The sequence below is a fragment of the Alosa alosa genome, chromosome 18 (genome assembly GCF_017589495.1).
Source record: "Alosa alosa isolate M-15738 ecotype Scorff River chromosome 18, AALO_Geno_1.1, whole genome shotgun sequence".
NCBI classification, from domain to species: domain Eukaryota; kingdom Metazoa; phylum Chordata; class Actinopteri; order Clupeiformes; family Clupeidae; genus Alosa; species Alosa alosa.
In genome coordinates, this window is record NC_063206.1 from 15,759,008 (window position 1) to 15,785,554 (window position 26,547).

The following is a 26,547-nucleotide window of genomic DNA, read 5'->3' on the forward strand; positions in this document are numbered from 1 at the left end:
ATGTGCCGTTTAAGGTAGGATTTAAACCAGTCAAGGGCTTTCCTAGACATCCCAGTTCAGTTAGTGTAGAAAGGAGAATGTCATGGTTAACAGTATCGAAGGCTGCAGATAAGTCTAGTAGAATGAATACTAATGACTTAGCAACTTAGATGAGGACTTAGCTACTCTCGGTCACAGACAGAAAAGCAGTTTCAGCATAATGACTCTTGAAAACAGACTGCATAGGGTCTAGCAGGTTGTTCTGATATAGTCCAAGACTTGCTTGAAGACCACTTTCTCCAAAAACTTTGACAAGAAAGGAAGAAGGGAGATATGTCTGTAAAAACAGGAATGTTAGAGGTGGTGGCAAATGATACATTTTGCATCTTTATCCTCCTTGACTAATTTTTCACTAGTTTCACATTTGGCTAGGGTCAGTGTCACTACTGGTAGCATAAGCCAGTACCTGGAGCCTACAAACGTTGCACAGGTAGTCCAATCCCTCCAGAATGGCACACCAATACATTCCATTGCCAGAAGGATTGCTGTGTCTCCCAGCGCAGTCTCAAGAGCATGTAGGAGATTCCAGGAGACAGTTGCTCTAGAAGAGCTGGGAAGGATGGTAGAGGGTCCTTAACCCAGCAGCAGGACCAGTATCTGCTCCTTTGTGCAACAACAAACAATAGTCTGCCAGAGCCCTACAAAATGACCTCCTCCAGGCCGCTGGTGTGAATGTCTCTCACCACACTGTCAGACTTCATGAAGGTGGTCTGAGGGCCCCGATGGCCTTTGGAAGGACCTATGCTCACTGCCCAGCACTGTGCAGCTCAATTGGCATTTTGCCATAGAATACAAAATTGGCAGGTTCGCCCTGTGCTTTTCACAAATGAGACCAGGTTCACCCTGAGCACATGTGACGTCTAAAGATGTCTTGGAGAATGTAATTCTGCCTACAACATCATTCAGCATGACTGGTTTGGTGGTGGACCAGTGATGGTTTTGGGAGGGATATCCTTGGAAGGACGCACACACTTCTACGGGCAAGACAACTGCACCCTGCTCTTAGGCATCAGGATGAAAACTTCAGACCCATTGTCTGACCCTGTATTGGTGCAGTGGGCCCCACACTCCCCTGACTTAAATCCGATTGAACACCTCTGGGACATTATATTTTGGTCCATCCAACACCGCCAGGTTGTACCACCGACTGTCTAGGAGCTCAGTGATGGCCATGTCCACATCTGGGAGCAGATCCCCTAGGACACCATCCGCCGTTTCATTAGGAGCATGCCCCGATGCCATCAAGCATGTCGGGGCCATACAAACTACTGAGTACCATCATGAGTTGCTGCGCTGAAATTCAAGCAAAATAGACTAGCTTGCTGCATCATTTTTTCCACTTAGATTTTCGGGGGGTCTTTGATTTCAGTCCTCTGTGGATTGATCATTTTCATTCCCAAATAACGAAGTGCCATCCTTTTGTTCCTAACATATTACCCAGTCCATATCAGTTTGAATCCTAGAGCCTCTAAAACTGTAACTCGGGAATATCCCAATACTCTTTCAGTAAATATTGAAACAATAGAGTGTTTCAATGAAATGTGTGCAGTGTCAAATGTTTTGAGGAAATTGTCACATAACCAGAGCTGCTTACTTCCTGGTTGCACCTTGAGAAGAGGATGACGGCCTCACAGCTCCCAAATAAAAGGTTTTTAAAGTATGTTAAAATAAACATAGGACAAATATTTTTTGTACACATGGTCTTTAAGGTGTCTAGTTATGATATATACATTTATAATTATTCAAATGTCTTTGGTGTGTTTGCAGAATGAGTAAACATGTTAACGGTCACAATAGTGACCGGTGGGATAGAATGTTGTATCTAGATGCACACATACTTCTACACCTACAAACACACACACATACATACACACATACAGAGACATACATACACACACTCACACACAGATACACACACACACACACATACATACTCACACACACATACACACAGATATACACACTCACACACACATATTCACACACACACACTCACAGACATACACAGACATACACACACACACACACACACACACACACACACATACACATATTCACACACACAGACATACACACACACTCACATACACACTCACACACACACAAATATACACACTCACACACACACATACATACACACTCAAACATACACACACACACACAAATACACACACACTCACAGACATACACACACACACACACACACACACACATTCACACACACATACACATATTCACACACACAGACATACACACACACTCACATACACACTCACACACACACAAATATACACACTCACACACACACATACATACACACTCAAACATACACACACACACACACACACACACACAAATACACACATACACACACAAATACACACACACACACACAGACATTCACACTCAAGGGGACTTCACATTGCACGCGACATGCACTTTGCCTGCTGCTCTCAAACACCCACCTGCAGATACACACACACACATATATATATATATATATATACACTGTCATAAGAAATGTTTACATTATTACTAGGAATTCTGTTCTGAGGCATCACAAGCCTCAAAGTTCATGTACTGTATTGTTTGCGTGTTTGGAGGTATAACTGAGAGGTCAAGACAGACCTGACTGCAGCTGACGTCATCTTTGAAAAATGTTGAACTCCACTGAATGATCATTTGCTTATTAGTACTGGAATGACAGCTAAAACATTTTGCTCCAAAGCTACATGTATTTTCAAGATCTGTTTACAGACTCCGAAGTCGCAGACCCAGAGACATCCTAACGACGCATGTCTCACTTCCCCCGCTGGGTTCTCATGGGACAGAAGTGTGATGGATGGGACAGAAGTGTGATGGTGGAAGACACAGCTTATCGAAAGGGGGACAGCCCTTTGATCTGATATCCAACACCACCCCTGAAGACCCCAGCAGCACAGTGTTCCTGGGAGAGCAGCATTTGGAAGTCTTGACGAGTTGGGAGAAGCAGGGGATTCGGTTGATGAAATGTAAGATTTGGTGGATGAAATGGAAGAGGAGCCATTGAAAGATCCTGGGGGTGCTACTGTTAATATAACTATCAACAGTATTGAGATAGGGGATAGGCTGGCAGTGGTGTATGATGATCACTGGTGGTTAGGAAAGTCCATTGATGTAGATATAGAACACCAAGATGTGAAAGTTGAGTTTTTGCATTCTTGTGGTCCTACTGCCAATTTTCACCCTAAATATAGGAGGAGGGTAGCCTAGAAATCTAGACGTACCCTAGCAGCTGCAAATGTAATTTGTAGCCAGGGTAGTCTAGCAACTCTCTGTTGGCTTGTGAGCTGGAAAATCAAACTTCGATCAGGCCAATCATATCGTGTGTAGAGTCGGTGGGCGGGCTTAACATTATGATGACAGAGTTGCGACGGTTCCACATGAATTCCTTGCTACTTGAAAACAAAGAAGATGGGTGCTGGAAAACAGCGGTCTTTGAATCGCGACTGGAGTTAAGCTTTTTTTTTTAAGTTGGCAAAAGTTTGATCAACTAGCCAACTAGCTCCACTGGTGGGAAAGCGCATGGGACTCATGAGATGTAGGCAGTGTTGGGAAGGATACTTTCAAAAAGTATTCTGTTACAGAATACAGAATACATGCCCAAATAATTTATTTTTGTAAAGTATTCAATCTGAGTAACATATTCTGAATACTTGGATTACTTCCGCATTGAATTGCAATGCAGCCATCAAATCCTGCTTACTAAGCAGGCCTATTCTGGTGTGTTCTTCTGTTCCAAATGGCTGAAGTGTTAGGCCCACATAGGATAATGTAAAGTCAACTATAAAGTCAAAGTCAACCTGATACAACTATAAAATAGCAAGGTGACCAGTAAAACTACAGCAGGCGACTAGGCTAGGAGGAGGGATGTCGGTTTCTGTCCAGTGAAAGATTTTGAAACAGCAGGGATAGCTTGTCCCCTCCAAGCAAGCCAGACCAGCTCTATGCCATAGCCCCTGATGTTATGGACTTCATAGAGCGTAGGCATGTTCAACACCTCTTGTCCAATGCCCAAGTCCCGCAGGTTAGACAAACTATTATATATAAATATTTAATACTTGGCTCTACACCAAAGGCAGTAATGATTTACTTACTTGCTGAGAGAAATTGGAGCAAATCATAGAACTTACTTGCCTGAGGTCCTGTAGAAACTCTTTCTTTGAAGTTTGATACCATTTCCCTTGATACTGCCATGTCAAAACTAGGTAAATATCTTTAATCAGTTTGATTCTCGATTAGTTTGTCAACACCGTCAATTGTGTGTCAACCCCGTAAGATGGAGGTTTTTCATCTTTATGAAAAAAAAAAAATTTATGTTTCTTTTGTTCAATTGAGTGTGTTCATACATTAAAACACCAACTTATCTACATGCATCAGTGTCGTGTGTGCACAAAAGCACTGATTAAAAAAATAGTGAACTAAATTAAGGTAATTTAAAATGGCTTATTCCAAAACAATGTAAAACTAGATGTACCGCATAGCGGTACAAAATATGACCGCCGCGCAGTCCTGTACATCCGTTCCGCGAAAATAAATCACACTTCAATTTGTCTCCATATTTTACTCCATCCCCCACTCTTGAAACTTTTGTGTATGCTTGTTTGGCATGCCTGAGTGTGTGTGTCTTGGCTGCACAGAGAGTAGCCTACTGGTGCTGAAAAGGTGAATAGATTGTAGAATAGCCAAAGAAGATGTAGCATTGTTATAAAACCTTTAACATCTCTAAACAATCACAAGTAGGGCAGTTCATCACAGTTCATCCATTGCAACTGGATTGATGAAAGGTCACTTACACCTGTAGGCTGTACACATTGTATTTGGGAAAAGCAAAAGGTATCAGCATAATGTTATTTATTTATTTATTTATAAACAAAAACATCTCTATCAGTTCCGTGCCGTTTTCAACAGCTATCAAAAACAAAGGTCGTTTTTGGATGAATGGATTTTTTGTGAATGTTTCTTCTTCTACATAAGATTTTAGTCATCTTTAGTTCATGTAATACTTTATTGTCAATGCACAAATTAAGTAACAGTAGTCTGAAACGTTATTGTTAATGCACAAATTAAGTAACAGTAGTCTGAAACGAAATGCTGTTTTACATCTAGTGGTGCAAATAACTGACATGTCCAAATGGGCCTTGATGAAATGCGTCGCTAGACTGTTCATACACATTTTAACGGGCCAAAGTTGAAGAGCTGTTGTCCGTTATTGTTCGTGCAAATATAGGCTGATTCATGTTCCCTTGCATTGTGTAACTGAGGTCCAAATAAATAGCGGGCAGATCAGGCTGGGTTCACCAAGCCTAGTCCATAGGCACCCGATATTGTTCACGCTCTGGCTATTCTAAATGCAAAAATGCATCAGGGAGTTATGACAAAACTGTAACTAACACACTATCCTAATAGAAAGCTGTTAGCTTCCCTAAGCTACAGGTAGGCTTATAAGGTAGGCCTATTTACAACATAAATGGTCAATAGGCTATGCTGGCGACACAAATAAAATCTCCTTTGGAAACCAATGGCTTACGCCTTACAGTATCAAGCGGACTTAAACTGCCATATCGTGGCGAAAAGTTGTAATAAAATTCACGCAGCTCCATGAGTCAAGGAAAGCGCGAATGAAGTAGCCACTTCTAAATGGGACCCACTACACAGTAGCTTAAGGTGTGTTGCTAAAGCAGCCATAATGAAATGAAGGTGTCATTGTTTGGATACTTCACACACACGTGCTTTTTAATTTCACAGACTACAACTACCAAGCTGGAATCAAAGCACATTGATTCCCCTCTCACACCCTGCACGCACTTAAAACAAAATAAACAGGCGTCTCAGTCTCACTCATGTATAGGCAAAACTGTATCAGACCGGTGTAACGTTGGTAAATCTTCCAATGAACAGATTTTTTTTGTAGCACATGCAACAAATGACAGTCGAAAGATACAATTACAGTGCTGCTATCAATTTGCTTGGTATAACCGCATTTATAGTTTTCTACAAATGCAATCAATCAAATTGGCCTCCATCACTCAACCAACGCTAACGGTAACATTACCTAGGTCCTTATTGATATTATAAGATTAACGTACCTGCAGTAAAAACCAAGCATGTCCGATAAACATCCTCAGATTTATTTCGGCTTCATGAAGAAATGGGAATTACATTTCATGTGAACATCATCCTATCCTTATTAGACGTTCTCTGCGGTAAACTATAGTCCTTGTAGGAAGCGTCCATTGTTATTCCAACCCACGTTTAACTTCTAACAAAATTACGTCTTACTGCAACGATGCGCCATCTAGTGGACAAACGACTACTTGAAATGCAGCCATGATGATGATTGTTATGTATGTAGCTAAATGTTGTGCTATATAAATAGTGACCACTAGGGCGCATCAGTGTTCTGTAATTGGTTGAGTTCTTGTATGCAATAAACCAGTCTAGAAGAAGTGAGTGAACCAGCAAAAGCGTGTGAGTGTTGCTCTGGTGCGAATATAGAATTGTCTATATAAAGACATTAGGAAGCAACATAACATAAATTGGCGACGAGTTGTGTAGTCCTGAAGACTTTTCACTGCATCGGCGAGTGAACTGCCGATGTTGGTCACGCGTTTGGACAAAGAAAAAGAACAACCACGCTGGAAGCACCTAGCTAGTGAGCTTAGTGCTAGCTGTTAGGAGGTGATGAGTCGGTCTTCTTCCGAAGAGTCTAACGTTACAGTGCAAGCCACTAGAAGCAGACACATCATGGCGGGAATAATTGGACATATGGATCCCTTTGATGAAACCGGTGAGCAGTGGGCAACGTATATTGAACGTTTTGAACATTACATCCTGGCAAATGAGATTAGGGATGCAAAGAAAGTGCCTGTGCTGTTTAGTGTGCTGGGACCGGCATTATGGACTACTTCGAAGTTTGGTTGCTCCTAACAAGCCTGGGGAGATGGACTATGACCGTATTGTGAGGGTGTTGCAGGCCCATTTCGATCCAAAGCCGCTCGTGATTGCGGAGAGATTCCGGTTTCACAAGCGAAATCAGGGGGAAGGGGAAACAGTTGCACAATATGTCGCGGTATTGAAAAGACTTTCGGAACATTGTGAGTTCGGTGCTTACTTGGAAGACGCACTAAGGGACAGATTTGTCTGTGGACTTAAGAGTGAAACTGTACAGAAGCCTTTGACTGAGAAAGATCTCACGTTTCAGAAAGCACTCGATTATGCTGTATCTGCAGAGACAGCGGCGCGCGACGTGCAGCAGTTAAGTGGCTCGCTCAAAGTGAACGCGGTGTTTTCCCCAAAATGCCGCCGTTGCGGGAAAACTAACCATACTGATGAGGACTGCTGGTACAAATATCGTGACTGCCACCAGTGTGGGAGGAAAGGCCACACTAAGCTCATGTGTAAGAGCAAAGCCAAAAGCAACCGAGACAGAGAATGGAAACAGAAAGTGGAAAAACCTGAACAGAAAGGTAATGCAATTAAGCGCAGTCTAAAAGATAGAAAGAAGAAAATTTATCACGTTGAGGCAAGAGAAGATCAAAGCGAAAGTGAGGAAAATAAATCTGACACTGACTGTGAGTTGGGACTGTATTCCATGTCACAAAAAGGGAAATATTCACGAATATCAGTGCTGCCTGTAGTAAATGGAAAGAAAATGGAGATGGAACTGGATACAGGGGCTGCTGTGTCTCTGATTCCACGGGAACAGTACAGAAGCATGCTGGGCCAACTGCCACTGCAGCCCACTGATATCATGCTCAAGACATACACTGGAGAGCCTTTGGCACCAGAAGGGGTCATCAAGGTGCAAGTAAAGTTAAACAAGCAATGTGCTGATTTGCCCTTGTATGTAGTTAAAGTTGATGCACCCGCACTGTTTGGTAGAGAGTGGCTGAGAGTTATTAAACTGAACTGGAAAGACTTAAAGACTGTGCATGCAATTGAGCAGAGAGAGAAAGACAACTTGGAGACGGTGTTAAAGAGACACTCTGCTGTTTTCTCTAAAAAGCTAGGCACAATGAAGGGAATTAAGGCCACATTGACTATTAGACCTAACAGTGTACCCAAATTCTGTCCACCACGAATAGCGTGCCATATGCTCTTCGACCCTCGAAGTTGAGGCCGAACTAAAACGACTGACTGAGCTTGGGGTGATCTCACCAGTGGAGCATAGTGATTGGGCCACGCCCGTGGTGCCTGTCAGCAAAAAGGATGGCACAGTGAGACTTTGTGGAGATTTCAAGGTCACCCTCAACCCAGCTCTGTGCGTGGATAAGTATCCAATTCCACGTATTGAAGACCTTTTTGCCTCTCTAGCAGGAGGTCAACGATTCAGTAAGTTAGACTTATCAAATGCCTATCTACAGATGGAGGTAGAAGAGAAGTCTAGGGAGCTGCTGACTATCTCTACACAAAAAGGGCTATTTCGTTTTAACCGCTTACCGTTTGGAGTAGCATCATCGCCCGCTTTATTTCACAAAGGCTATGGACCAAGTGCTTCTCGGACTGCCGTACACGCACTGTTACCTGGACGACATCCTGATCAGTGGTCCTGACGAACAGACTCACCTAAAAACTCTGGATGCAGTCCTGGGCAGGCTAGAGGAACAGGGTCTGCATCTCAAGTCAGAGAAGTGCCTGTTTTTCCAGGAGTCCGTGGAATACTTGGGCCATATCATTGACGCAGCTGGACTCCACAAATCACCAGAGAAGGTACGTGCCATTGTGGAAGCACCTGCACCAGGTGATCTCAGTCAGCTACGTTCGTTCCTAGGGATGCTGAACTATTACGGACGTTTCATTCCCGACTTAGCCACTGTCATGAAACCACTGAATGAACTGTTAAATAAAGGGAAGAAATGGCAGTGGACGTCAGCCTGTGAGTCAGCATTCCAGACATCTAAAGCACTACTTGTATCACAGGAGGTATTGACCCACTACAATCCTAAGCTGCCAGCCAAGGCGTGTGATGCTTAAGCCTTTATGGGGTCGGAGCTGTGCTCTCGCACGTCATGCCTGATGGTGAGGAAAGACCAATAGCCTATGCATCTCGAACGCTCAGCAAGGCGGAACAAAACTACGCCCAGATCGAGAAGGAGGCGCTAGCGATAGTCTTTGAGTAACGCATAAAGTTCCACCAGTACCTCTATGGTAACAAGTTCACCTACTCACTGACCATCGCCCGCTGACCTCCATCCTGAGTCCATTGAAAAGTACACCGTCAATGGCTGCCGCCGAATGCTGGCGCTGGGCTCCTCCTGTCAGCACATGATTATACCATTCAATACCGGAAAGGTACATTACATGCAAATGCCGATGGACTGTCACGGTTACCACTCTCCTACACTCATAAAGAGAAGTGGGGCGCAGTAGAGGTATTCTACACATCTCAGTTGGACACACTACCAGTCAGTAGTACCGAGATCAGATGTGACACCTTGTCTGACCCCACCTTGTCTCGTGTCTTAGAAATGGTCTCAACTGGTCGTTTTCCAGCTGCAAAGGGAGCAGGTGAAGAGATGTCGCCCTATCTGTTGCGCCGTCATGATCTCACAATACAACAGGGATGCCTTATGTGGGGTGTGAGAGTGGTCGTGCCACCTAAACTGCACCCCCGGGTTCTGGAAGAGCTACACTTAGCACATCCAGGTGTAGTGAGGATGAAGAGCTTGGCACACAGTTATGTTTGGTGGCCTGGCATAGACTCTCAAATTGAGCTCAAGGCCAAATCTTGCCACTCCTGTCAGAGCGTACAAAAAGAGCCTAGGCTAGCACCTCTACACCCTTGGATGTGGCCCTCCAGTCCTTGGGAAAGGATACATGTGGACTTTGCAGGTCCATTTGCAGGTCCATGGACCAGGACAAATGTACTTGGTCGCTGTGGATGCACATTCTAAGTGGCCTGAGGTGCACATCATGGACAGCACCACTGCCAGCATGACCATTCAAGTGCTCAGGGGCCTTTTTAGTCGCTATGGCATTCCACACATTCTTGTGAGTGACAACGGACCACAGTTCTATGCTGAAGAATTCAGTGTGTTCCTGAAGTCCAATGGAGTCAAGCACATCCGGCTCCAGCCATACCATCCTGCCACCAATGGCTTGGCCGAACGCTTTGTGCAGACGTTCAAACATGCCTTAAAAGCATCCAAAGGCATAGCACGTGTGCGTCAGCGACTTGATGCGTTTCTACTGACTTACCGAGTCACCCCTCACGCAACAACGAAAGAAACGCCGGCTATGTTGTTCCTCGGGCGCAGGCTGCGTTCTCGACTGGATTTCCTGAAACCCAGTGTTGCTGGAGCAGTTCACAGGTCACAGGATGCCCAACAACAACGCCGCCAACGTCACTCTAGGGCCAGACAGTTTGATGTTGGGGAGCCGGTCCTTGTGCGTGATTATAGGAAAGGGGAGGAAAAGTGGGCACAAGGTGTTAGAAAAGACAGGACCGGTGTCGTACAAGGTAAATGTGGGATCACCAGGGGTATGGAAACGTCATGTGGACCAGATGCTGACACGCCCGGAGCCTGAGCCTCAGCAGACTGCGGTGAACCTTCCTGTAATCCCACAGGTGTTACTACCCCAGAGTGATAGTTGTACCACAATGCACCCTTATACACCTCCACCAGAAAAGAATGATGATCAAGTTCCTGAGATCATCAAACCATCAAATACACACCATTCCCCTGAACCACCACCCACGGGACATAACGCAGGTAACAGAGACTGTGAAACGCTTATCCTGTGAGGATCACAAAACCACCAGTACGTTACCGTGATGAGTGAACAGTGATTAGCTCACAGAAGTTTGTAGTACAGGTTGAGTTTTGGAACATATTGTTTTCAACATAGTTATACCGAAAGTAAGATAACTCCTCATTGTTATTTTGTTGTACAAAGAAAAAGAAAACTGTACAAATGTACTTTTTATGTTGTGCACGGAAAAGTGTAACATTTAGGTTGTGTTAAAGAAAATATATTTTGTGTTAAGGGACAACCTATCTTAGTGGGGAGGAAATGTTATGTATGTAGCTAAATGTTGTGCTATATAAATAGTGACCACTAGGGCGCATCAGTGTTCTGTAATTGGTTGAGTTCTCGTATGCAATAAACCAGTCTAGAAGAAGTGAGTGAACCAGCAAAAGCGTGTGAGTGTTGCTCTGGTGCGAATATAGAATTGTCTATATAAAGCCATTAGGAAGCAACATAACAATGATGAATATATATTTTGGCTTTCTTTTAATCCTACTGAATTTGTAATTATGTAATGGCCGTTCTAATACCGATAGTATGTGGGTGCCTGTGTGTGTGTGCATGTGTATATGTGTGCACCGCCATCTACAGGCCAATGAGTGTACAGTCACTAAATGTACACATAATCAATTTTTTAAGACCCCCATGGATGAAATTCTATTTTAAACTTGGCATACCCCCAGAGAATGCCAGGTCAATCATACAAATAAAATTTGGTGCAGTTCTGAACATCTTAACTGAAGATAGGGGCGATTAAAGCAGAATAATATTGCATTTTCATTTTTTACCGGGAGGGGGCAAATCACAAATGAGTGATTATGGGCCAGATTGATGTGGGCCCTTGAGACCAACATACCATAAAAGATTCTTCATCCTCGGTGCCACGGTTCAGGTAGTTATTTAGGAAAAACTGCTTTTTTTGCGGTTCGGGGCCCAGCACGGGGAGGGGGGACTAAACTATTTTTTTCCGAAAAGTCTAGTGGGGCTACATACCCACCAAATTTCATGTGTCCCGGTGGTTGGGTGTCCCGGTATCGTTGACCAAAAATTCAGGAAGTAGATGACGAAAAAAAAAACAACAAAAAAAAAACGTTGACAATCCCTATATGATCATTTTCGCTAGCTTCGCTAGCGGCGGTCATAATGATATTAAAAGTGTATACAATGCAATTTATCACTAAACCTTGCTAAAGCACACCATTTCTACACACTTAAAGACTTTACAGTGTTGTTGAATTGATCAAACACACACAAAAACATATTTTCATGTATTAGACGGAGTTGACAAATGACAAGTTACTAAGTCAGTAAATGTCAATTTTCATAAAAAGTGGTTAATAAAAAAACCTGTTCCTTTTCAGGCATGATAGATGAGATCTATGTTTATGATGATATCCAATTCAAATTAATGTAGTATCGATTTTTTGTTTGTCACTTTTCAAAAGTGCTTTTGTCCCGTATCTCAAGGGACAAAATAGCCTATATATATACGCACACACACACACACACACACAATATGCACACTAACTCTTACACCCCATGCAGATACACACACACAGACCATATATACACTAACTCTCACAACTACATGCAGACACACACGCACGCACAGACATACACATTCAGGGTTCTATTTTAACGAGCTGAAGCTCCTGGTAAATAAACAAAGTTTACATATTTTTCATTATTGCCATTGGTCTCAGTGTTCATATCAGTTTGAAAACTCCTGTCAGAATACCTTTATTTTAAACAAAAAAGCAATTTGAGCAACCTTTAATTGAGTATTCGCATATTATCCCACCGGTCACAATTGTAAAGTGATAAAATTGAAAATCTACTTTTCTACATTTAAAAAAAAAAAAAAAAATATTGATTACTTCAAAGGGTTGCTAATAACACATGATTTGCATATTTGCATGTCTGGGAAAAATGTGGGCTTAAATGGGTTAAGCAGCTGCCAATTAACCAGGGATGCTGCTAAATAAAAATAAACACTGCAAAGCACCCCTATGCCAAATTAAATACTACCTACCACCACCATCCTGCTCACTGGAGCTCTTGCGCCGGTACTGTGCCAAGGGAAATGGCGAATTGCTGATGGAGAATTGCAGATCTCAGGAGAAATGAGAGTTAGAGATAATCTTAAGAGGACATTTATTCTGTGCCATCACTGTAAGTTCCAGTATGCTGACGACACCTTGTCCTCCCATGCCCTTCAAGGCCTCTGCAAAATGGCTTTCCAGGAAATTCTGAAGTTTGTTTTCAGCCTAACTCTCACTTACTGTGTGTGTGTGTGAGAAAGAGTGATAGAGAGAGAGAGAGAGAGAGAAGGGGGTAATCACTTTCCTTGTTTAGCCTTTATTCTATTTCATGTGCACAAAATCTAATAGCACCAGTCATGAGGACAATGTGTCATTTCACACTGAACTCTTGAAATGCCAGCATGTGCCCATGTTATCTCTTGTCTCTGACATGACTTTCTTGTGAAGATAATGCATATTTCCCTATTCAGATTCCTCCGAAGCCTGGCCAATTCTAGGTGCTCCCCTTTTTAACATCTGATTTATACATACCACTCTTAAAGGTCTAATGGCTCCTTTATCTTTTTTTCTCCTCTTGCTCCCTTGGATCTCCCCCATGGCTACTGCAACACAACACCATACGACCCACTGAGGTCCTATTTATACAACTGTGTGATATTGCATTGCTGACAGATGCTACCCCAACAATGCAAAGAAACACTGCAGATGAAAACACAAGCCCCACAGCTCACAGGGCTACATGCATATTGTAGCACACAGTGTGTGTACTGTACATCGTGTCATGATTCATCCTAGAGACAATGGTGACTCAACATCTCAAACACTGCTTGTGTTATTTTTATCCAGTTTTGAGTTCATGTTGATTGGGCCTTCTTCCATATGTGCTTGCAAACATATTCGTTCAGAAAGTGAGAAAAGCTGTGTCATTTTCATAAATGAACAGAAACAATACTGTTGCTGTAATATCTAGGAGTGTAAGCTTTGTCAGACAGCACATGTAGCCCACATGTGTTAGAGACAGCATGAGTGAATATGTGGTCAGGAGAGAGAGAGAGGCAGAGGGGGGCCATATAGATCAGTATTAAATAAATAAATAAATAAATAAATAAATAAATACATCCACAATCTGAAAAAAGGATATTTTATCTGAAAAAATACAGAGACCTAACATAGGCGTGCATAATTATACAATGACTCACAGTATTTTTAGCTGTGTCCCGTTTCAGGAGTATGGTTAAGAATAAATACAATATTTACATCTGTACATTGCGGCTGGGGATGTCCGCCTCCTTGTTGTCCCTGTCAAGCTTGCCAAGTCGTGGACACCTCAACAGGCACAGGCCAGATGAAATATACAATTGAAAAGAGGGTGGGAATAGTGCAATATCATATACTGTAGACTGAGGTTTAAGATTAAATCTAAATATAGTGCAAGGCAGTTCAGTGCAATGATAATGTATTAATAACAATATTGTAACTGTAAGATTGAAGTACACATGAGGTAGATATGCAGAACAATGTTGATGACTTTGTTCAGTGCAAGGGTGGGGGCTGTTTCTGAGTGTTCAACAGAGTGACTGCTTGGGGGAAGAAGCTGTCTTTGTGTCGTGCTACCTAGCACTGGTCTTCTGTGACCGCATAGACCGGACTTGGCTGGACCAACATTTTTTTAAATGAGAGCCCAAAAGAACGGAATAAGAGGTAAAAGATAACTGAGGAGATGGACACCTGAGCTCTCTGACATTCACTGATGTGCTGTCCAAAGAGCATAGACAATCCGTTAACAAATATAAGGCTAATGAAAACCAGAGTAGGTTATATTATTTCCAGAAGTTACAATCACAATCACACCACTAAAGGCCTCCATGTTGCCCCCCTTCTCCATAGGCCTATACCAGGTCCTTGTTTTGCACAAGAACATTTGTTTCCCTGGCTGGAAACTTCATGTGAAGTTTTTATATATATAAGAAAACACTTTTAACATTTGACATAAGGTGATCTTCACCTACATTTCTTTGTTCTTTGTCATCTTCAAAGAATGTTATTGACAGACAAACCAGACTTTGGACATCAACATCAGCAACAAGACGACGTCTGCTCTCTGCCGGTCAATGTTGGAAGTTCGGGAAACGTCATTATAAGGGACCTATGTAAAAGACATGGAAACATTCGTTATTTTAAAACTTACCCTCACTTAAATGCATTCAAACCATGTAACTAAAAACAACAGTGCGATTACTTGTTCAACTGTGAGAAAGGTTCATCAGGTCAGGAGCTCAACAGACAGTGCCAGTGCGTCTAAAATGTTTCCGGTGTGTTCAAAGGAAATCCAGACTCTCATTGGCTAAAAAAAGCCGATGACCGAAGGAGTCCATCCCACATCCGTTTCACTCTGGTGGCAGATTTCCCGCGAAGACTGTAGCATGCTTGCATGTTGTCGAGAGTGGGCTAACCTGCATTATGCAAGATCTTCTTAACGTATATCCTCGAAATAGCTATTAGAGAATATACGCAAAATGGCGAAACAGAGTTCACTTTTCAACTTTTTTACTAAATCACCGCCTGCTGCTAAAAGTAAGCCAAGTCCATCACCTGTCGAGGCTGATTTGCCTTCCTCGGTGCAGAAGTCTAACACATCTCCAAAAGAGGAGGCCAAACAAGCAGCAAAATCCGGCAAAAAGACGCCGGCAAAGCCCAAGGCAACCTCAACAAAAGCAGGCTTAAATAACTTGTTCGGGAAAACAACTCCTTCAAATGTTGTTCGAAAAAGGTGAGTTTTTCAATTGTGCTATTCGTGATAATTTAGCGATGGAGTGTGGGGATTGGCACAATTTACTTTAGCAGTTTTGTTGCACACCTGGTCGTAAGATAACCAGTAGTGCTAACCTGGTTGCTGCCTATGTTGTTTACTCGTGAAGTGATTAATATTGCTTTTTGAACTGAACGTTTTGTTGGTGCGGTTGTATGAAAGTTATTGTTTACGTGTGTCACCCATGTGTGGTGGGTAGCATAGTGACCTTGTTGACTTGTAGATGGCAAGTTAATGTACGAAATGTCGATTGCAATGTTGGTCAATAGATAGCTAAGTGCCTTGCTAACGATGTCGCAGAACCAGATGGCTGCACAGTGACCCATATTGAGCATTTCCTCCTGAGGCCTGAGCCGATTTGCTGGCGGGAATTTTAGGAAAATTTAGAAGAGGGAGGGGGCTTAGTGCTGTGGTCTGGCCATGAGTTGTATTTTTTGATTGCACGGCCCTTCTCTTAATGACTGCGTTACCTGGTTGGCACGGCACATTTGAGACATGTTTAGTTGTTTTACTTTGTGTTCGATCAAGTAATGTTTGTGTTGCACTTGGTCTTTTCGAGGGGCGTTATCATTTTCTTTGCACGTCTTGTCATTCTTGTGCAATCTTGTGATGGTGGCAAAAATACACTTGTTTGTTGATCATGATTTCTCTGTTTTACAGCTGCAAAATTCAGGAGTTTAAGCTACATCAAACTAGTAGATATATGGCACTTACGAATACAATATGCTTGAGTGTAGCTGTAATGTTTCTAAGAATGCATCTTGCTTGTTCGTCTACATTCAGAGTTGTAGTCCTCTGTAGGTCCTCTCAATCCTCTCAGGCCCAGTCTGGTCTCTAACACATTGTTCTTGTGTAGTCCATCATGCACCTTCAGTGCCGGTGGTCTGGTGTGGACAAAGCTGGAAGGGCACCCCTGGTGGCCCTGTATGGTGGTGCCCCAGCCTTTAAGCGGCCAACAGATGCGGGGCAAGGGCCGAGACCAGCGCCTCCATGTCCACTTCTTTGATGAGCCCCCAACCCGAGGCTGGGTCAGCACCAAATATGTGCGAGAATATCAAGGTAAGTGTGCTGAAGTGTACAGCAGCATTGGAGTACATTTGTGTAATCTACCAGTTTATAAATCCAAAAACTCACTGTAGATGTGTGACTGACTGAAAATATAATCTTGGGTGTAGGTTTGTACCACTGCTTTTATGATTAGTAAAGTATCAGGTAAGTATGGCGTGTTAAGGGTTAATCTGAGAGTGTTGTTGACCTTCAACAAGATAACGATAACCGTTGTTTACCGTTTTGTCCATGCCAGGTTCAAACAGCACTGAGGCTAAATCAGGAGGCTTGTTCTTCAGTGGGAAGCCTGTGATTCGGCGCGCCATGGAGCTGGCAGACGCTGCCATGGCCAAAAGTACAGAGGAGAGACTGAAGATGCCACTGTGCACAGATCCATCTGATGATGAGGAAGATGAGGAAGATGAGATGGAGGTGAGGCACTTCAAAGAACAGGTGGATGGAGGTGGTGGTGATAAATAACTTAGTACTACATGATGGTGCTATTAATAAAAAAATATATAACACGATTTTTCACGTAGATCTCCGTTTCTCGAGGTCACCGGGTACTGTCGTTACGAAACGATCGGTTTTACGTAGCTCGAGTTACTGCAGCAAACAGCTAAAGTAGCCAGCTACAGCGCTACACTCTGGGGGCATGAACATGGGGGCTCATGAACATTAGTGTAGCAACGTAGCTGGCTGGAAGCTCTAACTGTTGGCTGCAGCAACTCAAGCTAGTTAAAACCAATTGTTTTCATACCGACAGTACTTGGTGACCTTGAGAAACGGAGATCTATGTGAAAAAAAATTACTAGACTTTGCTATAGTATACCATAAGTAGTAGCAATACATACAATATGTACTTATACGTTGCATGTAGCAAAGACTCCAACTTGAGATGTTGGCATATACACATTAAATGTTTTGTTGAATTTAAGTAGACCACTTTATACTGCAGGTTGACAACTCCACCGTGAGTGATGAGGCGGAGTCTGAGGAAGAGGAGGTGAAGTCCGGGCGACGCTCATCCCGGGTGGCCACTGAGAAAGGCCAGAAGTCCAAACGGCGCCGCATCGTGGTGGCATCCGACAGCGAAGACTCTGGCGACGAGTTCAAGCCCGACAAGGCGGAAGGCAGCAGCGAAGAGGATGAGGACGGTGCTAGCAGCGGTGAGGAAGAGGTTGAGGAGGAGGAAGAGGAGAGCGAGCCAGAGACCGAACCGGACAGCCCCGTCAAGCCCCTAAAGCGCAAGCGTCCCACGGAAAAGCCCGCGAAAGCCAAGCCCAAGGCGCTGTCTCCCTCAGAACCACCCAAGAGAAACGTCTCAGCCGCCTCATCTGCGTCGGCAGGTGCCAAGTCCAAACTCTCGGCCTTCTCAGCGCCGACCACCTTTGACAGTGAGAGCAGCGGTGCCGGAGGAATGGAAGGCGCCGTGACCGTGTGGGACCACGAGAAGCTGGAGTGGCTGCAGGAGGGCCGCAGGAAGGACACGCGGCGGCGGCGGCAGTCCGAGGAGGACTACGACCCCACCACGCTCTACGTGCCGGACGACTTCCTGAACCGCACCACGCCGGGCATGCGCCGCTGGTGGGAGCTCAAGTCGAAGATGTTCGACGCCGTGCTCTTCTACAAGGTGGGCAAGTTCTACGAGCTCTACCACATGGACGCGGTCATCGGCGTCAACGAGCTGGGCCTCACCTTCATGAAGGGCGCGTGGGCGCACTCGGGCTTCCCCGAGATCGCCTTCGGCCGTTTCTCGGACGTGCTGGTGCAGAAGGGCTACAAGGTGGCCCGCGTGGAGCAGACGGAGACGCCCGACATGATGGAGGCGCGCTGCAAGAAAATGGCGCGGCCCACCAAGTTCGACCGAGTGGTGCGCCGCGAGGTGTGCCGCGTGATCACGCGCGGCACGCAGACCTACAGCGTGCTGGACGGCGAGCCGTCCGAGAGCCACAGCAAGTGCCTGCTGAGCATAAAGGAACGGGCTGAGGGCGAGGGCGGCAGCGGGCAGTCGCACACCTACGGCGTGTGCTTTGTGGACACCTCGGTGGGCCAGTTCTATGTGGGCCAGTTCCGCGACGACCGGCACTGCTCACGCCTGCGCACGCTGGCGGCCCACTACACACCGGCGCAGGTGCTCTTCGAGAAGGGCAACCCGTCGGCCGAGACACGCAAAATCCTCAAGGCCTCGCTGTCTTCGGCCATCCAGGAGGGACTCAGCGCCAGCTCGCAGTTCTGGGATGCCCAGAAAACTCTGAAAGCCCTGGCCGAGGAGAACTACTTCAAAGAGAGCGCTGAGAAGAGCGAAGACTCTGGAGGCGCCGCCCTCCCGTCCACACTGAAAAGCATGACCTCCGAGAGCGATTCGTTATGCCTTACCCCTAAAGAGGGCTATGAGCTCGCCCTCTCGGCTCTTGGAGGTTGCATCTTCTACCTGAAGAAGTGTCTCGTGGACCACGAGCTGCTCTCCATGGCCAACTTCGAGGAGTACGTTCCAGTGGATGTGGAGATGGAGAAGTCGGAGGGATCGTCCAGCTTTTTCGCCAAGACCCGCCAGCGAATGGTCCTAGATGGGGTGACCTTGGCCAACCTGGAGATTCTCCAGAATGGATCCACAGGTGGTCTGGAAGGTACTCTGTTGGAGCGTCTGGACACCTGTTGCACACCTTTCGGCAAAAGACTTCTGAAGCAGTGGCTGTGTGCTCCACTGTGCAACCCGTCCTCCATCTCGGATCGACTGGATGCCTTGGAAGATCTCATGGGCGTTCCGGCCCAGGCGTCGGAGGTGACCGATCTCCTCAAGAAGCTTCCGGATCTTGAGAGACTCCTAAGCAAGATTCACAGCATCGGCATGCCTGCGAAGGGCCAAGACCACCCCGATAGCCGGGCCGTCATGTACGAGGAGGTGGTCTACAGCAAGCGCAAGATCGTTGACTTCCTCGCCGCGCTCGAAGGGTTCAAGGCCATGCAGGAGATCGTGGCCGTCCTGTCGGCTGTGACCGAGGGGTTCCGCTCCAAGATGCTCCGCCAGGTGCTGGTCCTGAAGACGGACGATGGCGAGGGACTCTTCCCGGACCTCTCCCCCGAGCTGAAGCGCTGGGACACGGCCTTCGACCACCAGAAGGCTCGCAACACCGGCGTCATAACCCCCAAGGCCGGCTTCGATCCGGAGTACGATCAGGCCTTGAGTGGGGTCAAAGACTGCGAGAGGAACCTGCAAGAGTACCTGGACCGTCAGAAGAAGAGGCTCGGCTGCAAGACTCTCTCCTACTGGGGCACCGGCAGGAACCGCTACCAGATGGAGGTCCCGGACAGCGTGTCTGAGCGGAACATCCCGGAGGAGTACGAGGTGAGGTCCACGAAGAAGGGCTGGAAGCGCTACTCCACCAGGGAGATCGAGCGCTGGTTCTCCGAGCTGCAGAGCTGGGAGGAGAAGAGGGACGCCGCACTCAAGGACTGCATGAGGAGGCTCTTCTACAACTTCGACAAGAACTACAGGGACTGGCAGTCGGCCGTGGAGTGCATGTCTGTGCTCGGTATGATAAAAACGTCCGATCTTTTACACACACACACACACACACACTCCTACACTCCTACTCAGACACTGAGAGAAAGTGGAACACACTCACTCGCGGTCTCATTCTCACAGTCCAAAGATTCTAAGAGATGGTCACGGTGGTGAATTTAATTAGCTCTTCCAAGTGTGGAGTAATTACTCCATAATGAGGTCAAGCATAAGTGTATGAGTATGCAATCCATCTGTGTGGAGGAGGAGGACGGGGACAAAACTGTTTGAATGGGCAGATAGGGGAAGGGTCATAAATATATTATGGAATTTGCCCCAGCTGTGTCAATAAGTGTTTGTTTGGCCCGAATGATTTCCCACCTCTTGGCCCTCGGCCTCTTTCTGTTTAGTGCCCTCCAATGGGCTGTTAATGCGGTTCTAGAACAGGCCATCGCTAGCAGAGAGGCTTTCCTTTGAATAATTGATATTGCCACACTGGCGCCCTTCATTCAGAATGCAAAGAGTGCACTGTAGCCTTCAGTGCGGCGCTACTAGTGGAAGCCGGGCTGTATTTGCCCAGATGATGATGATGATGATGATGATGATGGTGATTTATCTCGGTGAGCTATCGAAAGCGGCCTTTGGCCATTAATTAGCTCTGCAGATGAAGCGAAGAATAAGCGCAAGGGGGAAGACGTGTGTAGTCATGTCTTCGATCCTGAGAGTTTAAAATGAGAGCTGTCGACAGTCGAGAGCGGGAGTCTCTTTTATGAAACTGATCATTAGCCTCGTCCCCGTCTTCGCTCATCTGTTCTCATTTAACACAGAGACTTTAAATATTCAAAAGCTCCTTCCGCCTCCAGGTAGAGGAATTATGGCAGCACATTCTATGGTGACTGTTGATTGCGCTGATCTCTAATCTAACTCGGGCTGCCTCTTTCGTGTCTTATTAGTCTGAATTGAGTAGACATGGCTGGGGCTAAAAGGATACGTGCTCCATTAGTTGGTGAGAGAGCAGTGCAAGTCAAGGGGGTATTTGCTCAGCGCATGCAGAGAGAAGGGCCTTTATGTGGTCTGTTAATTAGTTTGGATATATATATTTATACTCTTTTGATCCCGTGAGGGAAATTTGGTCTCTGCATTTATCCCAATCCGTGAATTAGTGAAACACACTCAGCACACAGTGAACACAGTGAGGTGAAGCACACACTAATCCCGGCGCAGTGAGCTGCCTGCAACAACAGGATGTATGTGCGTGGGATTTCTCATTTGTCAAGTTTAAAGTCAGTGTAAAATGTGGCTACATGTGTTGGTTCAAATGGTGTTCACGTTGCTGAAGGATAAGCCTGTATGTACATTGTGTGTGTGGCAGATGTGCTCCTGAGCTTGTCGCGGTACAGCCAGGCAGGAGACGGGCCCATGGCCCGGCCGGAGGTGCTGCTCCCGGGGAGCGACCAGGACGCCTCCCCCTTCCTGGACCTGCGGGGGTCCCGGCACCCATGCGTCACCAAGACCTTCTTCGGGGACGACTTCATCCCCAACGACATCTTCATCGGCTGCCCGGGCGCGGAGGAGGACGAGGGCCATTGGGCAGGGAAGGAGAGTGCAACCTGTGTGTTGGTCACTGGACCCAACATGGGGGGCAAATCCACACTCATGAGACAGGTGGGTCTCCACAGACAGGACTGTTAGTGAGATGCTGTGGTTGGAAATTAGTTTGCTAGTATGTAGACATTCTTTGTTGGCTATGCTTTTGATACGTAATTATGCAGCTTTTGTGCAAGTTTCTTACTAACCCTGTTGCTCTCACTCAGTTGAAGTTACACAGTAAACAAAGTTACACAGTAAACAAACATCTCTCACCACCCATACCTTTCAGATGTCCCCAAAAGTAAAGTATTTGTGTTGAATAATAAGGCTAGGTTATCAGTCATTGGTACCATATTTAAAAACATGTTTTCCTATCAATACAACTTTTCACTGGTTGGTTTTTGTCAACCTTCATGCTTGATTGTTGCATACCCTACACCCACCACCTGTGCCAACAGTTTGTTTGGTGAGGCAGGAAGGAGACTGTGGTTTAACACAGGCACACTGCTTATCTTAGTTGTACCACAACAGGCAACAGCTCTATAGTAAAATATATACAGTTCATATTGACAGTTAGGAACAGTCAGTTGCTAGTTATTTTCATAGCTTCAAAATGATGAAACACTAGCCTGGCGAGCCAGACCCACATTAAAATGTAGGGTCTGGGCACTCACCGTTCGCAGTGCTCAGTCCGAGGGGCGGGATAATCAGTTGTCTTTCAAATTCCCTCTGCACGCAATAGGATATTTGTTTTCAAGTAGCAGGGAATTCAAGCCAAACCGTTGCAACTCTGCCATCAATCATTATGTTAAGCCCACCAAACGACTCTATACACGATTTCAATGCCCTGATTAAGTTTCGATTTCTGGAGCTCACAAGCCAACGGAGAGTTGCTAGACTAGCCCTGGCAGCAAAATTTGCTGCCGCTAGGGGCGCGTCTAGATTTCTAGGCTAATGAAACACATTTGCCTTAAACATTTTATCCCTATGATGTATTCGTCTCATGTTGAATCCCTATTCTTCTCTGCGTATGATAAAATTTAATTCATTATGAAATCAGTTTAATATTAACTCTTCATGTAGCTTCCAAATGAACGTTCAGTCGGTAGGACCAATGTACCTTCCGCAAGAGTGGTGTTCCCCCTGCCATTGGTTGATTCCCTCTCTACACATCAAACTGGTGTGAGCTTTCTGACACAAAATGGCTGCCATGTGTCACCCAGATGGGTGCTACACATTGGTGGTGGTTGTAGTGAGAGACCCCCCTTCACAGCAAAGCGCTTTGGGTAGAAAAGTGCTTTATCAATGAAATCAGGGATGTAGTGGTAAAATAAGAGGTGGGTAAACTATGATTTCTGTGATCACGAGGTGGACTGCGCCATGCTTTATTGGATTTTTAAAAAAGGCATTCAGAACATGTTTGATGATGGTGGAGGTTATTGTCCAATGTTTATAACAATATCAGTGGTGGGCAATTCCATGCAAAACTGTCACGTCCATAACGGCAACTAAATACCATGGCATTGTGTTGGTGTTATGGGTGTGACGGTTTTGCGTGGAATTGCCCTGGTATTAAATGGTTCCTAGAGTATACATATCGTGAATGTGGATAATACAGTTTTTGAATGTTAAAAGTTGCAATTGGTGAATAAACTCTTGAGGTAAGAGGTAGATAAACTCTTTCTGAAACTTCAGAGGTGGTTAAACTGTGTTTTCTTGCGTTTAGCCTCCACTACATCCCTGAATGAAATGTGTTGTTGTTGTTGTTTACCAACCTGCTGACTCCTTCTCTCCTTCCCGTCCAGTGTGGGCTGATGGTCATCCTGGGCCAGCTGGGCTGCTACGTGCCTGCCGAGTCCCTGCGCTTCACCCCCGTGGACAGAGTCTTCACCCGCCTGGGGGCCTCCGACCGCATCATGGCTGGTGAGTTAAAAAAAACACAAGCCGGTGGTTGTGCATCAAAGCATGGTACTGGCAGTGCCACATACAGATCAGATCACTCTGCTGTCTCTCTGCTGGTTTGATTCCACTATCGTGATGTTCACCAACTACACAATGATTGAATGTAAGTCTTAATATTGTTAATATTGTCAGTCACTGCCTTTGGGAGACGTCATTTAACTGTTAATTATAACTATTGTAAGGTTCATTTTCTGTAAGTCACTTTGGACAAAAGCGTCTGCTACATATAATAACCATAACCATGTAGTTGTAGCTGCGTCACATTTCATGTCTGGGTCCTGCTCAAGGTTTAACTTACCATTCAGGCTTTTGGCTTTCAACAATTATTAGCGCTATAAAGGAAATTAAATTGAAATTGAACATGCACATCAGTGATGCGTGGCTGTCAACAATGATTGAATGTAAGTCTTCTGACTGAGTTGGAATGGCCTGTGGGAGAGCAACTCTGACTCATTTCTGTGTTCCAGGGGAGAGTACCTTCTTTGTGGAGCTGAGCGAGACGGCCAGCATCCTCCTGCACGGCACCAGACACTCCCTCGTGCTCCTCGACGAGCTGGGTGAGGCCATTAGCAGTCATCCTGGCTAACCTCTGTCCTGCCTAGATACAGTCCTGTTTCCGTGTGTGTGTGTCCTAACGCCATTGTTTGTGCCTTCTGTGCAGGTAGGGGCACAGCCACGTATGACGGCACGGCGATTGCCAGTGCTGTGGTGAAGGAGCTGGCCGAACGGATCTGCTGCCGCACGCTCTTCTCCACCCACTACCACTCCCTGGTGGAGGACCGCGCCCAGGACCCCTCTGTCAGACTAGGCCACATGGTGAGTGCTGACTGGCCTGGAGGGGACACCAAGGACATGGTTTAATGACAAACCTGACGGAGTTAATTAGGTACTCCTTTGGTAAACCTCTTACACGAGGAGCCCTGCAGGATTGTCCTTTCAAAACAAAGCCGTAGGGCTCTTCTATTTGGTTTACCCATTTGGGTCTACCTACTCAGGTTTGTCATAAAACCACATACTTGGAATTCCCCACAGTTCACTAATGTCAGGGGACCACATTCAGATATTATGGTAACATATTCATAATGATGAGATTTTATATTTCAAAATCATGATTATATATGATTACAGTAATTTGGTCAGACTCGCCATTCCACGTATCCCTCATTCTGGATGTGTACTTATTGGTAAACTTTTGTCACATTACTGTAATTCTGAATCCAGACAGCCAGCCCTTGTGTTAATGTGCAATGACCAAATGGCGCATTTGAATGCAGTTGCACCAACATGTCCTTTTTTTGGTTGTTTTGTTTACACTAGTTGTACATGTTTGCCACAAGGGGGCATCATAATGTAGGTTATTGGCCAGGGATCAATTTGATATTTTGCATTGAACAAGTTGATTGAACAACGATTGAAGGCTGCTAATAGTATTTTAAGTGGTAATCAAATAATCATAGTTAAGGATAAGGTGTTTTCTAGTATTAAAAGAATCTCCATCATCCAAATATTTCTGGAAATGCATGTCGAAATTGACATCCTGCAGCATACTTTCTTTTTTGCCACTGGAGGGCAGTATTTTGTGATCATATACAATTACTGGTATGCAAGTGTTGAAGGACTGTTTGTCTCAAATAATCCATCACCAGAACGTGTCTAAGTGAACAAGCCCTAAGAACAAACTTATACAGTCATAGGGCTCTTTGGGTAAATCTAGAAGTTGGCTGTAGATCATTTGTCAACTCTTGCCAATTGCAGATTTGTCTCTGAACCATGTACTTGGAATACCCCACTGGGTTGTAAGCCCAATATTGACATCATGGCATCTTCGGTCTTGTCTTCCCCCTTTCCGCTACCTTGACAGGCTTGCATGGTCGAGAATGAGTGCGAAGACTCCAGTCAGGAGACTATCACGTTCCTCTACAAGTTCATCGGCGGTGCTTGTCCCAAGAGCTATGGCTTCAATGCTGCCAGACTGGCCAGCCTCCCAGAGGCGGTCATCCAATCTGGCCACAGGAAGGCCAAAGAGTTTGAGAAGAGCACGGTCACCCTCCGGCTCTTCAGGTAAGAACTATGTGTGGATTCTCAGTAGTAGACAACAGTGTGATTTGCTTCTGAACTTATCACATATTATATATAGATTGATTGTATGATTGCAATTTTGAACAGTTCAACCACTCATTAATTTGCCAAATCATGCCCCACTTCTCACACTAACCCCCCCCCCCCCACCCCCTTTCTTCTCTCGCAACAGGAAGCTCTGTGCATTTGCTGAGGATCCCTCTGCCGGCTTGGAGCAGTTCAACCCCCTAGTTGAGATGATTGGCAGTCTGTGATGGAAGCATGCTTGCTTCCTTCCACTGACCCCACCCCTCCCATGAGTTCTGTTTCCATACTGTTTTTCTACCCCCATGTATCACAACATTCACTACTGAAATGATCTAATAAAGTTTATTTTTAAAAATGAAACACTTTCCTCTTTGCCTAGGAAATTATACCCTTTTTGATTAATACTAACATCTACATAATGGTTATTGAATACTCCACAATATATTAAGTCTAGATGTTATGGAACATGCATACAATTCAGGCTGTATGAGAACCCACAGTCACCAAATACACTTGGATTGGGGGAGGAAAACCAAAAAGAGGAAAACAAAAAAAAAAGCAAAAAAATAAAACAGCTGTCTAGATATTCGTCTCAGCTTCACTGGAGCAGAAGCTTCTCTTTGTAAGAAGACAAAAAAGAGAAATATCTCCAGCAA

At 45.2% G+C, this 26,547-nt stretch overlaps 1 protein-coding gene and 1 pseudogene across 1 annotated transcript; both read left to right on the forward strand.

Annotated features, from left to right (window-relative positions):
- The first annotated feature begins 7,738 nt into the window (after nt 1–7,738).
- On the forward strand, nt 7,739–10,608 carry LOC125311955 (annotated as a pseudogene).
- Nucleotides 10,609–15,263: 4,655 nt separating this feature from the next.
- On the forward strand, nt 15,264–26,326 carry msh6 (mutS homolog 6 (E. coli)). Its single transcript, XM_048269315.1, has 10 exons — nt 15,264–15,642; nt 16,538–16,740; nt 16,985–17,160; nt 17,687–20,264; nt 21,606–21,898; nt 23,629–23,746; nt 24,253–24,342; nt 24,447–24,601; nt 25,647–25,846; nt 26,037–26,326. The coding sequence occupies exons 1-10, from the start codon at nt 15,389–15,391 to the stop codon at nt 26,116–26,118; spliced, it is 4,149 nt and encodes a 1,382-aa protein (XP_048125272.1). The 5' UTR covers nt 15,264–15,388; the 3' UTR covers nt 26,119–26,326.
- The last annotated feature ends 221 nt before the right edge of the window (nt 26,327–26,547 follow it).